We start from the raw sequence: 17669 nt of genomic DNA, 5'->3' as shown, positions 1-17669 counted from the left end.
TCTTGGCCCAGAGTTAAGAGCTTAGGATAGTAAGAGTCAAGTTTCTGACTTTTGAAAGAACCTTACATGAACAACTGCTGAGTAAAGGGCTAAGCATGAGAGTCCCGAAACATTTAACTGTGTTGGTCTGAAATACCTTGAAACTGCATAGTAAAAACATGCATTCCTCAGCCAGTACGAAGTAAAAAATAAACGTCAAGCCTGCCAATGTCAACACTGTAAGTATTTCCCATGCTACTAGTTTGTATTTACAATGAAATTCATACAAAGGTAACAATCTCACTAAAACATTTAAACCCATACCTTGTGGTCTAATGGTCTGAGTTATTACCACTGGCATCCTAATCTGGGTAGTCTGGCAAGCAGGGGTTCGTTTCACAGTTTGAGCAGATGTTGACTGGATAATCTGCTATTATTAAAAAAAAGTATACTTATATTATACTCTTTATACACAAACACACACAACGTAAATATACTAATACCTGTAATTACTAATATAAGCATGTGGATCTCTAAAAGCACAACCAGCTAGTGACAAAAGTCATATTCATGTAATGCATGTGGTTGTGTGTGTGTGTATATACCTATTTTGTCGTTATGCTTAAAAAAAAAAATAAAAAAAAATCAAATCATATTCGACACAAATGTCATGTCACAACCTTCACCAAAAACCTATTTCAAAGTAGTATGGTAAATATTAAAGTTTAACTTTTGTCTTCAGAAGTTTTAATAGGAAGAAAAGCATTTTTGTAGAAGAAAATGCTGCAATAACTTTAGTGGTATCCACCTACAACCATGAGGCCTTTCACTATATAGCTACGCTTTTTAAAAAAAAAATATACTAAAAGTAAATTCTAAAATATTATGGGTTCCAAAGTCAGGTATGCACAAGAAAGAAAACAATGTTTTGTAGCAATCATATATTATTCATCTTTTAAATGTTAACTGGATATTTTCAAGGTTTCACTTACTACTAAGCCAAGTTCTGAAGTCCTTACCCAAAACTGAAACTGGTATGGAAACTTAGAATTTGACCCATAAACAAGTTAAATCAAAAAGAAAAAACCTGCAAGGGTCATGTGTAAGCAACAGCAAAATGTATGTTTATGAAATCAAGGACACGGTAGGCACGGATGTAATGAACAGAAGAGTCTAAAAGATATGTGGACACTGCAGAGCTGGAAAAAAAAGTCCATACATAAACTTTGAAAACAAAACACAGGCAAATAGCTGCAAATAAGATCACAACCACAGCTCAGGCATGACAACTTCGGAAGTCATCTGCTCTTCACAGTCACAACTATATTACTCCCACTGCATAATGTGTCTGCTGTTCCCAAATTACACGTATCAGTCTCACACCCAGAGGATGCAGTATTCCCTCCTAGAGGACAACATGCCATGCTACACATGGCTACTTGAAGCAAACAGGAACCACTGCACCTTTGTTCAGCACCAGTTAGCATTATTCTTACGAAGTATATCTAAAACTGTACTATTTAGCTGAATAATGAATGGCCACATCTCTGACTTCCGAGTATGCTACGGAGAAAGGAAAGGAGAAACAGTATTTTTAAATGAGATGTAAAAATAAGGAGGCTATGGAACAAATAAGAAATTGTTCCATCAGCAGGAACCAGGGCTCCCATGAGGAAGAGGTGAAAACTACAAACAAGAAAAGAGTAATGAGGGAACAAGACCTGTGATGTAGTCTGGAGAAAAAAAATAACAAAACAAAAAACTAAACCCAAACCAAGCAAACAGGGCCATTTTGAAGTTACGAAATTGCATCCTGTACATTCTAAAATATCGGCAGTTTTAAATTCATAATAAACCTGTGGGTGTAGAAGTATTAGCAATAGCTACCTTGCAGAAAGAGAAAAGGGGAAAAAAAGATTAAGGGTTGAACTTCAACTACAGACAATGAAGGAAAATGTACTAAGCACAAAAACAGAGCAAGTGGATGTCAATTTACTTGTTCAAGACAGGCAGTAAGTAAATAGTGACATTCTGAGGAGAAAGAGTAAAGTAGCTACCATGCTTAAAACAGGAAAGAAATAGAGGTGGTAAGTGAAAATGAGGGGAAAAGTAGAATTTGACTGCATTTTGATGCACAGGAAACATGTACAAGTGTATTCTAATAAGTAAAGAGGCAGAACAGCCTACAGAAAAGAAAAAAAAAAAACCAACCATATTGGTATGAAAATCAAGGAGAATGTTGCCACTTTTACAATAATTTTTTGGATGAGTTTTCAGAGAATAGTGAAGAAAGCAGCCATACCTTAACTGGCCAGAAGCCAGGCCAAAAAGGAGATGTGTGTGACCTGTGGATAGAATTACTATCTGGTATTACAATAATCATCTGTGATTTCACTTTTTTTCCTTTGTGAAGCAAGCAACTTCTACAGTTCAGAATCAAGTTCTGTTTCACCTGTTTAATATTTCCATGTGAATGCTCTAAAATACTACCCACTAACACCATAAAAGGTAGAAGAGCATTTAACCATTTTAAGATTACATAAATAATGGCAATGTTTTCTTTGCTATCAAATACATTCAAAAATGTCATTTAGTAAGTACTGTACAAGGACTTCAACGTATGTAGAGTGCTGCAAGTGTAGAAAATGATTGAGAAATAACTTTTCCAAGGGGCACAGATCAAAATCATCATCTTAAATTCCATACAGAAACCAATCCGCAACAAGTGCACACTCTCTAAAAGGAACAACAGCACCTGAACTCAGAGCAACATTTTACACTAACTTAAATTCCAGTTTCTATGCAGTTTTAAGATACCTTTCAACACAGATGTAATCTTCAGAACTGGAAGTGATTAAGGAATGAACATTAGCAATTTGTTTCTTAAACAGAATGTGTCACCTTCTTTGGCGGCAAACAAGGAACATAGTACATACTGATGAATCAGAGTTACTTGACTGTGCATTAAAATTTATAAACAATCCAAACCAATCTTCATCAATTAAAATAATTCTAAGTGTTCTAACCTTTTTGCCTGTTTTCCTAACAGCATAAACATATTATTATGTCCTTAGCTCAGCATGAAAAGTGTAGACAACGAACAAGGTACCAGCAAGCTAGTCTGGGAGATTATTAACTACCTATATTATTTCATATTTCTCACACCTTAAAACCACACACAATGAATGTAACCCATTTAATGCTACCTATTGATATGCTGAATCGATGCTGAATTCCCAGATGATCCATTCATAATGACCAATTTACTAACCCAGACTAAGCTAGAAGATTCAGAAGCGGATGTTTTAGTATGCTGAGGTTATCAGTGACATTACTTCAGAAAAGAGGAGATCTTACTGCTGTCTGCAACCACCTCATGGGAAGATGTAGAGAAGACAGAGCCAGGCTCTCTCAGAGGTGCAGAGCAGAAGGATGTGACACAACAGGCACAAGTTGAAATATGGGAAATTTCGATTTAATGTCAGGAAAAAAAAGATTTACCACAAGGGTGGGCAAGCAGTGGAACAGGTTCCCCAGACAGGCTGTGCAATGCCATCTTGAAGATGCTCAAAACATGACTGGTCAAGGCCCTGGGCAACATGCTAACCTGTAAGGAGGAGGGTGGACTAGACACCTCCAGAACTCCTTTCCAGTCTTTTACCACTACATCCATAACCATAGTATCAATTATATTATGAATAGAATATACATATAGAATATAGAAGTGCTGAGTCAGAAAAGGTAACAAGACAGAATATCTTCAACGTTTACAGACACTGTTAATCGTTACATCTCCACTGAAAAGAAGGGAAGCATTTTCATTATTTTCACCACTGAAGACGACAAGCACAACAGCAGAACAGTAACAACAAAGAAAATAGAAAAGATTTGGTCTGATTTAGCCATTCAAAACTTGGAAAATAACAAAATTACCAAACAAAATTATGATCAAGACAGTGCTGAGACAGCAAGAACGGTCATATACCTCTTCCTTTCATTCCTCTTCATTTATCAACCAGAAGCTGAATAATCATCTTCTAGACTGACGCACTTTGGAGCTCTTCAAGGAACACAGTGAAGCAAGAACACATAGCTTCTCTGAGTGCAATACATGAAAATCTACCTAAATTTTTGTTCTAAGAAATAACATTTCTCTGCATAAAAGATGCACAGAAAGTATTCTACCCTTTTTTATTCCATCTTCCCAATTCTCCTGTTAACCATCATCTTTCCACTCCACCAGTCACATTCATGTTGATTCTCCATTTGTCTGCTCCTCCAGAGAAGTTATTTTCCTAACTTCCTGAATGCTTCAGACTACTACTCTGTCCATTGCTAAAGTTAACTGTCATTTTCACATCTGTAAAAGGATGTTTATACAAGGGTGTTTCCACAAAACAAGAAGACTTTCAAAGATGAAAAAAAGGCATTTGTCACACTGCTGATAACCACAACAAGAAAGCAGTGACAGTCATTTTTCTTAAGGCCCTTCTTTAAAAGGATTCAATAACTATATGGGAACCAAATAACAGTGCTCTCTGGTCCCAGTCTCAGGCTAAAAGCTGATGATCATACTATGACAGGTGTGAATCTTCTATTGTATGCATTATTGCAGGACAAAGAACAAATTATAGATGACCACTACTTAACAGCACAAATGACCAACAAATTCAGGCTGAGAAAGAATTCAGAGCACTGAAAATGTATAAAAGTAGAAAGACTGGTAACTTCTGTTATCTTTCTCTTATGCAAACGGGAGATGCTAAATAAAAATCAAAGCTACTATCTACAGACCTCTGAGAGGAAAAATCCTTTAGGACAATTAGACTATAAGTCACTGCTAAAGTTTTTGAGGACAAGGATTTTGCAAGTCTTCAACAATCTCGATGCTATTTTACCAATGCAGATGCACAGGGCCCCAACAATATGCTTCCCCTTAGTTAAGGAGGGCTAATATCAGCCTAACTCAATTAAAACAAATCACAAAACAAACAATTAAAACCTTGCAACAAAACCACCTGATCCAAAACCTTAAACATATCACAGCAATAAAACCAAAAGCATAGGAAATATAAGCTTTTGCAAAGTTAAAAAAACAAAACACAAAAACAAAACCAAAATCCTTTGACAACCTTTTTCTTTGCTCACTTGAAAAAAAAAAAGGTATTGTGGAAGGAAGAAACAAGCCACTTGTAAATGTACAAAATTCAGAATGGCTATGGTCTGATACGACATTTATCTTCACTCATGAGTAAACACTTGCTAACTCACTTGTGGCTATGCCATTTGTGATTTATCAGTCTACTCACTCCTGAAGATAAATGTCATATCAAACCTTAGCTGTCATGTAATCTGGCAGCATTAACTTACAATGTTCATGTAAGATTTCATATTTAGCATTGGTTACCATGCTGTAATAGTAACAGTTATAATTTTTCAACAGCGCCTCAAAATTTGCATAAGAAAATAAAATAAGAGATACAGGCTTTTTTAAAGCTCAGCACATATTTTTTAATGTTAATATGACAATACTGCTCCATTGAGTATACGTTTTCAAAGAAGCCATAAAGAAAAATAAAACCAGAAGCCACCGGATCACTTGTATCACCTGCTCCTTAATTTATGATTCAATTCTTCCTACAGTATTTCACCAGTCTAATTTTGAAAGTTTTCAGTGATGCCTGTTTCATCACTGCCTTTGGGAGCCTGATCTACCATCTAATAATCTGTCTTTCTGTAAGGATATTTCACTTTATAGCCTGCCTAAATCCTACTTTGCGTAATTATATCCTGTTATTCCTATTTACACTCTCTCAGACCACTCTAAGTAATTCATTGATATACTTTGATGTTTAAACCCTGAAAATATTTGTAAATGTTTTTTATGCTCCTTTTTAGTAAGCATTTGACCAAGTTACATGGTTTAAGTCTCTTAATCTTTTCTTTCAGTCTTTGCTTCCAAGTCTGTCCTTCCAAGCCATCCCTTCTCACTCATTTCCAAAGAGCATTCTTTGCCAATATACTCCTTATATTAAGGTACAGCTGACAAAATTCTGAAAGTAAAGTCCTTGATAACCAAGAAATACAGCCTCTTTAGTTCTAGGCTGTATTTCAAATAGGCATACAATTTGTCAAATATAGGCTTTGTTCCTGCCAGTGGATCCCAGACATCTACTGCTCAACAGCCATTTCTATTTAAATTTTATCGTACATCAAATTCTAAGTCATCAAATAAATCTTTATTAGTTCACTAAGAGAAACTACTTCTTTTATCCAAATAGCTGTATTTTACTTTTCCACTCCTAAGCTGCCTTGCATACAGGACAAGAAAAAAATTATTTCCTGTGAGTCACTAAAATGTGTACAAATTATTGACATTTAAGCTTCAAGAGAGAATTAAAAAGCAAAGCAGAACATCCCCATATAATACAATGCTTATTCTGCTATTGTGTCTTGTTTCCAAACTCCATTACTTTTGGGAGCCTCCAACCACTACGACAGTCTCTAGAAAAGTGTTAGTAAACGTTTTAGAAAACACTTATCCAATGTAACTTAGACGATGGCGAAATCTCCCCTCCAGACATTGTGCACAATTTACTGCAGCGACAAATGTCCAGATGTATTTCCACCCATCTTTCTGAATCCCAGACCTGCACAAATCTTTATATTGCCTTGCATATAATTACATTATTTTTAGTTAAGATGGATCACTTTCAATTTCTTACTGTTTCTTCGTCATTTAAATTTAATAATTAGCTTCAACCACCCAGAGTACTTTCTCCTTACAATGCAGTGTCAACTCTATATATAAAGTGCTCATTGATCTCCATCACTCCTTGATCTACTTACAACTTCAACACATTTAATAGAGAACATCTCTCATTCACAGAAATTTTACCTGCTGTAACAGCCAGAATAAGATGGGTAATGTCTGCATATATAAGGCTATATAGAGCTCCTGCACCTTAAGAATGACAATTTAGACAAACTTCGAATGCTGCTCTTAGAACAATCAAAAAAAAAATTGATTGCTGGCTTATCTCATTAGTGTCTCATCAATAAAGTACCAGCCTAAGATTATTCCCCTTTTCCCTTGCTAGCAGTAGTTACCAGTACAAACAATACTATCTAGCTTTTTAAAGCATAGCTTTTTCACAGTTTTGGAATATAATTCTAGTACTTTACAAGCCAGATAAATAAAATAGTCTCCTCTTCCATCTCTACTAGCATTAGATATTTTAATGCTGGTCTCCTCTGTGCAATCTACACTATGTGCTAAACAATATACACAGAATTCCCATGTTGTAAGATACGTCCATGTAACTGGAAGAAGTATCACCATATCTGACCCCTTTGTAAAAGAGAAAGTCTAAACAAATGAACACCTAACAGATTCTCCACATTTTTAAAGAAACTAGACTACTGTAAGGTGGATGGTGTAGAAGGATCTGTATTCCAAAACAAGCTTGCCCTTCTGCACCTGGACAGTTTGCAAAGCCAGTTGGAACTCTCTCCAGTGAGCTCCAGGCTTGGAAAGTCTGAAGCTCAGCCAGTTTCCTCCATCAGTGCTGGCCAGCCCTAGGCAAGCCAGCTGTAATCTTCCTCTTCCGGACAAGTCCCAGGCAAGATGGCCAGCAGCTCTTCACTGTGCTCTGATTTTGGGGAGCACAAAGAAGTGTGAAGAGTGTGATCACTGACACCACAAAAAAGTCAATACTTAGGAACAATTACTAGTGTGATACGGAGATGCTGCTGGGTTTTCTGCTTGGCACATGAGTTGATGGTGGTTGTTGTATGTAAGATTATTTTTTATGCAGTAGATCTTACTGTCTGATGCTGCTTTTGTCTGTATAGAACTAATACGAAGGCCATTAAGAAGTGATTGGTTAAATGTAATGTTTGGTTCAATTAACTAATTACTGATAAATTGAAAGCAAATACTGAATGTCAGTTTTGCAATAGAACAATGTATTCGCTTCTCCCTAAATATTTTCTAGAACAGGAATACTATTAAGCATAGGTTTGCTCTCTGCAGTTTGCTACCTTCTGGAAAATGCAGTGATCATTTCATGCACCCAGTAAGATGAAAATTCAGTCCTAGATCTAGACACCTAGACAGAAAAACAATTTCTTTTGTCCATGAGATCAATCTTGATGATATACTACTTTAGCAGTTTTCAGCTCCTTCATATTGTACAGGTATGTCAAGTAAGATGACAGAGCAACTCTTCATATTGCTAATCTCTACTGAGGTAAACATCACGATTGCTTGCTTTGAGTAAGCACTGACATGTGAGAGACACGAGAAGTGTCTCTCCCATAAATTTGACTTTATCCTGTTCAGAAAATATTCCACAAGAACTGAAAGAGTAAGAATTCCTGTGGACTTACTAAAACGTTTTTGTTCTATGTCAGTGTTTGTCAAAAGGTGGGGTGCAACCAGCAAAGTAGGCATAGGAGCATTTAAAGTGGGTTGCGAAACACTGGAAAAAGCTGCGTTACCCAGCAGTAGGTTAGTCCTAAGATTGCTGCATGAAATAAGGCTACACTTACCGGCCATTAACATTTACACTTTCAAGAAACCTGTCAGCTGCTCTGAGAAATTGCCTTCCCCAGGAAATGGAGTAATTTTTACACCTACTGACTGTAATTGCAACCTGTTCCTGCTCCCTACCTTGAAGAACCAAAGATATTGTCAATTCAATCTTACAGACATATGACTGAACAGACTAACATAGATAAATCATAAAGAAGTCACAGAAAGTCTAAGGAACACTATTCTAATTCATGCAACAGTCCAGTAGAGGTGGGGAGAACCCATCTTAGAAAAAGACAGACTGCAAGTGGCTGAACAAAAAGCAGCCAAGGTAAGGTGCAAATGTCTCTGTGTACTACCAAAGCCAGAGCCAGAAGTCTAAGCACGTAAGATGTTCTTACACATTCAAACCATGCCCACTAAAGGATGGTAAAATTATATTAATTTCATTTTAAAGCTAGTAATTTAGCTGCTAGAAAGTATTTGTAAGCTTCAAAAGACATGGCTCTGATGGCTTAGACGTTTTCAGATTGTGTGCTGCTACTTTTAAATTAAAGCGAAAGAAATATTTCTCTCTCCACACACCCTACAAATTATTTACATCTTTTATAGAACCTATAAGTTCAAGGACAGATCACTGTAAGGTTTTACATTATCATACATGCATTTCTGAATCACGACAATATGATTCAGACAATAAATTTTTACCAACTTGATACACCTTCTTGAACTTGTCAATTTGATTTTGAAACCTAAGTCAAGTACTTTGTTCACACATACATGGAAACCACAAAAACTCTTACATCTTTGCCTGAAGGATGATAACGCCTGTGTAAAAATCAAGGCCCTGTAAAAATCCTAAACCTATTTTAATTACAACTGTAAACACACATGAAAGATCCTACGTAACAGCAGGATAAATTCACCACATTCAATGAGTAACTGACTGTAAAGTTGCCTTATTGATAGTGCCTTCAAAATTAATGAGCACATAATACTCCAGTATGCACAAGAATGACATATTTCAGTAAGTAACAAAGTATGGCACTATTTCTAAACAAAACATGCTGGTACAGTACAGCTATTCTTCTACAACATTTTATAACTATGTGTAGAAGACTTTAAAATTAGAACTAATTTTTATGCAGATGAATCTAAGCAAAGCAGCATATCTAATGACATAGTAAAAATTATACCCTTGTCTGCAAGTCGTGAAAAGCTTTCTGTTCTACATTTGCAATTAACTCACATTCCACTGCGCTCATATAACAATCACTGTATCCCAGACAAGAGCACAGTTTCTTAAATTTAAGCTGCGTCAATAATGTTGTCTGAACTAAGTTCACATACATGTGTACTGCCATAAAATGATGAACTATGTATCACAGAATATGATACAAAAAAATAGTATTTTCCAAAACAAGCTGCAATAAAAATAACACTGAAAATTGCTCTTCAGTTTAAGAAATTCTCTTTTATACTACAGTACCTACCAGTTGAGAACTCTGATTTGACTGTACCACCTTAACCTGAGGAGGCTGAACTGTATTTGATACAGAGACTGTGCAAATGTTGTTTGGTTGCCTTATTCCCATTGTCTGTGTGGTGACAACAGAGGAAATGCTTCCAGAGGCAGATTGAGGTATAACTTGTGATAGCTTGGTTTGTTGAAGCGACTGCTGAGACGGCTGTCCTTGCAAAACTGAATGTTGACTATTCAGTAAAGATTGTCTCAATGCAGGTAGACTTTTCTAAAAACAGAAGAAAGTTTATGAAATATCAAATTTAGCATGTAGACAAAAAAATACTTTGAAATTTGCTGTAAACATAATTAAAAGAATGCAGCTTGCTTTCCCATTTTACTACTGGCCTATTCGTCAAAAAGAAGCAAGATTGAACATATCTTGTAAGAGGCAAGAATCAGTTTACATTTTTAATAAGCTTTCAATTTGGACTTAGCAACCCGTAGATTTTGGTGTGCCCTAACTCCACCATACCCATAAAATATAACACTCCCCTCCTCAAAACTATCTAGAACTTGTAGCTTAGGTCTTTGGAAGGGTAACAAACAGAAATAGAAAAGGCAGAACCATAGGAACAGCACTCTTCCTACTGCATGCTAGAAGTAGGCTGCACCAATGTAGGCTGCACCCATGTACTTCTCCTGACATGCCTCCAGTACCTAGAACAAGATGATTCAACTGCTGATGCCTTACAGCAATAGCTGTTTACTGTATTTTTACTGATCTAATGTACTCTGACTGGATTAGAAAAACGTACTATTGTATCTTTCATGTTCAAACCAGCTCAAGCAAAAACAGTTCTAAAAGGCTATACTGTACCTTCACAAACAAACTTTTTACTTTTTAAGTGGTGGTAGAGTTCTTTTGAAGTGATCCCCCCAGGCAGCTGTAGAATTCAAGTGTTTAGCCCAAACTACAGTTCTTTCTAAACTTCTAATATTTATTTAAAAACTTAATGCCTGTTGCCAAGAAAGGACTTCAAAGAAAAGAAACAAGTCAAAACTTATCATGATTCTATAAATGACTGCAGTGTAAGAGCATGAAAAGGCACAAATAAGGCTTAATGATAACTTGAAAAAACAGAAGCAGAGGGCAAGAGTTCTGAAGAAGAGTTGAAGGGAAAGAAGAGAGAAAATCTGCCCTAAACTGAGAAGTTCTGGACTAGAAGAAAAATGGTTTTAGAATTACAGTTCTGGTTTTGTTGGGGCATAATTAAACACACTTTGTATGTTTGCATATAATCTTGTATATGAATGTTTTTGTAGGTAATGTACAAGAACTAAATAAAAGCTAAATTTACCCCACATATACTAATTTAGGACCCAACAATAAATCCATTTGGTATCACACCAGAACTTCCATCCTAGATTAGTTCCAGATTACAAGCAGGATCAATTATTTCAATATATTTTTTTAAAGTATATTCTAAAACTTAATGTATTGACATTTGCATTGAAATAAATTTATATAAGCAAGATTCACACTACCTTAAGGAAAGGTACAAGATATGGCTGAGGAGATGATTTCAGTTCCGACTGAAGGCGGGCTGTAAATTCTTCTGGATCAATCTTTGCATCCTTTTGGGGGGAAAGAGAAAAAGTGTCAACAACTCAGATGAGTTGCTTTGCTGTTTTTTTTTCTAGGTAAGTATATGCATGTATTTCTAGCTAAATAGGCTACGATATCAAGAAGAACTTAAAAAGCTGAAGTCCCTCAACTCTATCTATAAAATCTTTCTGTCAAGAACTAATCTGTATATATAGCAAGCCCTTCAGAATTCAGGGAGTTCCCTTGGGCATGCACAATTTAAGACACAATGAAATTTCACACACTTAAGTCTTTTTTGCAATTTCATTCTCATGCTAACATTTGCATAGTGATTTCTTATTTAAAAATTAAAAGATTGATAAAAAAGCAGGTTGTTGAACTAACCTTACCGACTATTATAAAATTCGCCAGCCCTTGTAATATGAAAATTATCTTTACTTAATTCCAAAACTAATTTTGAAGGTTCAATTTAACTTAGAATATGTGTATGCATATATATATGTATATACATATATATGTAAAGCATATTCATATATACAAAGTATGCATGTAATATATGCAATGTATATAAAATTTTCACCTGTATAAATGCATGTATATGTGTATTCACAAAATATACACTTATATTTATATGAAATACATATTCAGTAGTTTGTTTAGTAATTAATACAGAAGAACTCTATAACCCAGGTGTATTTTGTAATACTTCTAAAGTATCATTAGCTAAAATCTCAGATTGTAATAAAGACATTCATTAGCTTTCCTGGACTGATACAGAACAAGAACAAATACAAACAAAAAACTTTTGTAAAGGTTTCAACCTTCAATAAATGTATTTATTATATATATGTCTCATTATTTGGTTTAAAATATTTTAAGTCATTACCTTTACTTAGGTAATCTTACTTTTCAAAACTAAGATTTTTGGAACCACTGAATATTACTGTTGAATGACTCCTATGTGAAAAAAGTCTTAGATTTGTCTAAATACACAGGTTTCTCTGTCAATCAATTCAAAGAAATATGTATCAACTGCTTTTAAATCCAAGTTCTTCATAGACTATTTAATCTTTTTTTAAGCAGCTTGACCATTTTTTCTGGCTCTACAGTAACTGTATGTGTGCAACTTATTTATACAAATCACTGAAACACATGTTGCACTGACGACTACTGTAACTCAGACTTTTTCTGCGCCCACGGACTCCGACTAGCTGAAACACAACTTTGACTTTTGAAAGTCTCTTGCAGTTAAGCCTCCATGGAAGGGCATCTGTCTGCAGAACTGCCTGGACTCAGCAGCTTAGCAGAACACTTTCACTTCAGCCCTAGAAACTATAAACCACTTTGTGGAGGCATACATCTACATTCATTCTGCGGCTAAAACACTAAATTGCTTCTTCCTGTTTGAGAAAAGACTACAGTTTGAAGGAAAAGAAACTTAGTGAGAGCTCAAGCAAAAATATCGTATTTTACTATCTTTACCTAAATAAACGACCACAGTATTATCCATCAAAACAAGAGCATTCTTGACAAATGCATACAAACTGCTTTGTTGCATTTCCCCTTTCAGAAACTGAAGAGACAGCCCACCTTTAAGAGATTTTTGAAAATATGTAACACACAGAATATTTCCATTTTGATGTAGCCCTTCACTTACATTACAGAAAAAAAAATTAAGATCAAAACAATAGTCCTTAGCGCATGCAAATAACAAGCTTAATAGAAAAATGACAAAATGAAAGATAACCAAATTATTTACCAGCAAATCTTGAACCAGAGCTTTCACATTACGGGATGTTTCCGGAGATGGTGAATTATGAGAAGCAAGTTTTATAAGGGTAGCTAAAAAGTTTTTGCATTTTTTCACATTCTCTTGCATTTCCTGGAAGAGCCAAAGAAAAGAAATATCAGATCCACGCTATTCTGCAATCAGGATCAATGCATGCTCTGGTCACTGTAAATGGGAAAAATGATGAAACTGTTCTAGTTGAGGCAGGACATTGAAATACATCTGCAGCTATTTTACTCTTGCTGCTAGTTACCTGACATTTTCTTCACTTTTTTATGTAACTGAACATCACACCTCACAAATACTAAACAACCAAGAAAAAAAAAATCAATTAAAGAAATATATTTAATATTTTACAGTCTGTTTTGACAAAAACAATCTTAAGTATGAGAAGTATATCTCCAACAACAATCTGTTGGAGATGCATTCTCCTTTAAAATGCCCAATACAGGACATACAACGGTCCTAACACACAATGTACAATGTTAAGCTATCTTAATTTGTTAAATTATTGATTCAGTATGCTTCTGTATAATGCAGCTACAGCAGTAAAGTCAAATTAGAAATAGTCTTCAAATATCATCTTAGCTAATCTTTTCTTCACCAGTAGGAAAACAGATGCTTTAATTTTTTCAAGCCTTTATTTTTATGTTGCGTAATTACTCGTAGAAACGGAAACACTTCAGTGTAGCCACAGTTTTGAGGCCCAGCAACATGACAATAATGAAGTCCATAAGACTAAAGGCCTGATTGTTCTGTCAGCGGAAAGAGAATAGCTGTTTCACTACTGACCACAAATGTTCATCCTCACTCTCAGAAAAGGTATCCCATTTAGCTGAAATGAGTGGAAGGGTTTCTTATTTGTTCCATCACAGGAAGTGTGCTTGCATGAAGGAAAAGTTCTTCCTACTTCTGAATAGGACTGAGAAGTTTATAAAGTACTAAGAAAACCAAGTTTCTAGTATTTTAAAGCTTACCTGTGATACAACTGTAGTTCCAGGTACAGGAGAGCTTGGTATGACGTGGGGCTGTGCTGGTACTTGTGCTGTTGTATGAGGTGGAAGTGGCAGCCGAGGCTGACCCTGGGTTTGTGCTGAAGCTTGAGTTTGTCCACCAGTAATTACTGCAAGTTGTTGAGAAGCTGATGCTCCAGTTGCTACTGTTGTCTTGAATAAATTCTGAGCACTCGTCGTAGCTACTGATACCTGTTCATATTTTATATTGAAAAAACCCTAGGTAATTATCTTCCTTTAATTCTTTTACTCAACCATAAAGTTCTTCAAAGCCTGACAAGAAAAACTTATTTCTTTTCAAATACAGCCTTACTGACAAAAGAAAACCATTGATTTTACTTGCTTTTAACCCTAATTCTGTCAGTCCTTACTGAACAGTGAAAGTCCTATTTTTATTATATAAATGAATGTACAACTAAAAATGAGTTTCTATTATCCAGCCGTTTAAGATTACCATGATGATGTGACTTCTGTAACTTGCTGTAAATTTGTCTCTTAACCCAAACAAGTCAATTTCCAATGATCTGCGGTCATGTCATCAGGTTTACATCACTGTCATGTCATGTGGACCTGAGCTGTCGCTGTACACACAAGCCGACCCATGCACCTGCCCTGTGATGCCACAGGGGATGTCATGGATCCTGCAGCACCAGTGACCACACAGCAGACACCACCACTCTCGACAGGGGCAAACACAGTGCAGCACGTCCACTACTGAAACGGTATGCGAGTCCAGCTGATCTAAGTTTTTTCTTTTCAAAGAAGCTTAAAACTGAATCTATACTACTCCCAATTTTTTTATCATCTAGGAAACAGCAGAAAATAAAATCTACGCTATCACTCAGGACTCGTGTACCAGTCCAACTACACATTTGTTATCAATTTCTGGGACTATGTTTGCGATAAAAGCAAACATAGAATCATACAATGGTTTGGGTTGAAAGGGACCTTAAAGCTCATCTAGTTCCAACCCCCCGCCACAGGCAGGAATGCCTCACTCTAGACCAGGTTGCTCCAAGCCCCATCCAACCTGGCCTTGAACACTGCCAGGGATGGGGCAGCCACAGCTTCTCTGGGCACCCTGTGCCAGCGCCTCAGCACCCTCGCAGGGACGAGTTTCTTCCTAATACCTAATCTAAATCTCCCCCCTTTCAGATCAAGCCCATTCCCGCTTATCCTATGTGTCCTACATGAATGTTAAAAATAAGAACACTAAAATTCACTTTTGAAAAAAAACATGTGACTAAAAGCATCCTTTTCTTCACATACCTTTTGAGTTTTGTATTGTTACTACTTACTGTGGTATGGGAGAGAATCGAGCCTCCTGGCAGAGTCGCAGCAGATGTAGCACTGACAGGTGCAGTTGACTGAACAACTTTGGCTTGCACTGGAAGTCCCAGGCGGACAGGAGATGTGGCTACAGAAGTTGGTTGCTAATAAAGGAAAAATAAGCATTTTATTTGTTTGCCTCCTTAGTAACTTGATCTCCAAAACTTTTTAATGATAATGATTACACAAGGAATCATTATTAATGCTGAAAAAAAACCAACCCCAAACCCCAAACCATTAATATGTTTTAAATATATATTCACAAATAATGGAAAAATGAGCTTTCGTATGCTTAATGGTATATTTTCAATATTTCTCCTAAAAATTATTTCTCTTACAGCTATGTGGAAAAGATCAGGAAAAACAGGATGTGACCTGAAAAAAATTGGTATTACATTGATGTATTAGTTCAGTTGTAACATCTACTTGTCAGTATTCATCAATATTTGAGTTTATAATTGCCAGTAACACATATTGGTCATTTCAGTATTTGCCGGTCTGTTCTAGTGCTTTTCCTTAAGAAAATGAATACGGAGAGAAAATCCAGAGAGAAGAAAAATATTTTCAGATAAAATTATACAGAAACTAACTTGCACACAAATGAAGTCTGAGCAGTCAGAAAATCTTTGTCACAGAAAGCACACTCTGTAACCAGACCAGAATGTTAAGTGCAAACAAAGGAAAATGACTGGCTTACAGGTTTTCACTCAGTAGCATACTCTACAACTCTGTAAATTTGTCTCACGCAGCAAACATATTGGTCTTGCAATTTAATTGAGAGATTGAAATCTCTTACCGTCATATGAAAGGACAAGATTTAGGAATAAAAAATATCTTCAGGTATGTTGTTATTTAATTCTACAGGAATGTAAATACCATTATGGAAGAAATACATTACACAGTATGGCACTTTTGACAAAAAGAGAACTACTCGTTATTAAAAAATGAAGGCCCCCCTGGTCTCTTATACCTTGCATTTATTAAGATTTGCATTCAAACAAATGCTCAGAAAAGGCAAATTTTCTAAGTGGCTCTAGTAAATAAATTGTGGAGAATACTGTTTCTCACAACATAAAACTAATTTTTCCTGATTTAAATTTTAATTTATATGTCTCCAGTTAATATTTTTATAAAGAATGGCTTATTTTAGATTCTTACACTTTATATTTAGCCTACATAAAATACTTCTTCAAAGAACATCCAGTATACTTAAGAGATCTCCAAAAGGAACAAAGGCCCAGGCAAGCATTCAAAGCCCCAAGCATTCCTCAACAATCAGTCCAGCATCATCATCTACTGGATATCAACCTTCCATATTCGGGGGAAAAAAGGGAAAGGAAAACAAAAAAAATCTACCTGACACCTGAACAAAACCTTTTTGTTTGTTCCAACAGCTTTCAAGATTTTTAAAATATTGACTAGAGTTGTCTTCCATACTGAGACAGCCTAGAGACAATAAACAGCATCATCATGAATAAGTAGAATGTCTGGTTTTTTTGAAGAATGATCATATAAAAGCCTTTTCTGGTTTTCAATACCATACCTCTTTTCTTCATTGTAAAGATCACTTGCTTCAATTTCCTTAAATACTGGTTGAATAAAACTGTATTTACATGATGAATGGTAGAATTAAAAAAGCAAAAACAAAAAAAGGCAAACAAACAAAAAAAAAAAACCCCACCAGAGAAATACTGTATATCTTGTTCATTAATCAGTGTTTCCAACCTAAAAATACAACATGCCTGTGATATCTGCTCCCTTCTTGTCAGTGCTTCCCGAGGTGAGGATATACTAAGGAAGCAGATGACCAGGCAAACTCCTGGCAGCTACTCAGTCCCAAGAAAGATCTGCAGTCAGAAATCTGTAAATAAAAAGAGCTCAGACTGCTAGCTAGAGGGTTGTTTTTTTTTCTCATCTAATAAATGCCCATGATTCATCACAGGAACACAAAT

The 17669-nt window shown here is 35.8% G+C and overlaps 1 protein-coding gene across 11 annotated transcripts in view; it reads right to left on the bottom strand.

Moving 5' to 3' along the window:
• LOC115601377 (transcription initiation factor TFIID subunit 4-like) overlaps positions 1–17669 on the bottom strand; it is a 144969-nt gene that overhangs the window by 111513 nt on the left and 15787 nt on the right. For 10 of the 11 annotated variants that reach the window (XR_003989323.1, XM_030471294.1, XM_030471299.1 and 7 more), the window contains exons 3-8: positions 15687–15821; positions 14353–14580; positions 13346–13468; positions 11526–11615; positions 10009–10266; positions 304–409 (exon numbers count right to left, since the gene is read on the bottom strand). Coding sequence is in view for 10 of the 11 variants with exons in the window: in XM_030471294.1 (XP_030327154.1) it covers positions 304–409; positions 10009–10266; positions 11526–11615; positions 13346–13468; positions 14353–14580; positions 15687–15821 (940 nt within the window). In the remaining variant the exon portion in view is untranslated. The remainder of the gene's footprint in view (positions 1–303; positions 410–10008; positions 10267–11525; positions 11616–13345; positions 13469–14352; positions 14581–15686; positions 15822–17669) is intronic. The other variant, XM_030471295.1, reaches the window with a different exon arrangement.

The sequence above is a fragment of the Strigops habroptila genome, chromosome Z, assembly GCF_004027225.2.
Source record: "Strigops habroptila isolate Jane chromosome Z, bStrHab1.2.pri, whole genome shotgun sequence".
Lineage (NCBI taxonomy): Eukaryota > Metazoa > Chordata > Aves > Psittaciformes > Psittacidae > Strigops > Strigops habroptila.
The sequence above is the reverse complement of the archived record's forward strand: the minus strand, read 5'-3'. Positions and strand labels throughout refer to the sequence as shown.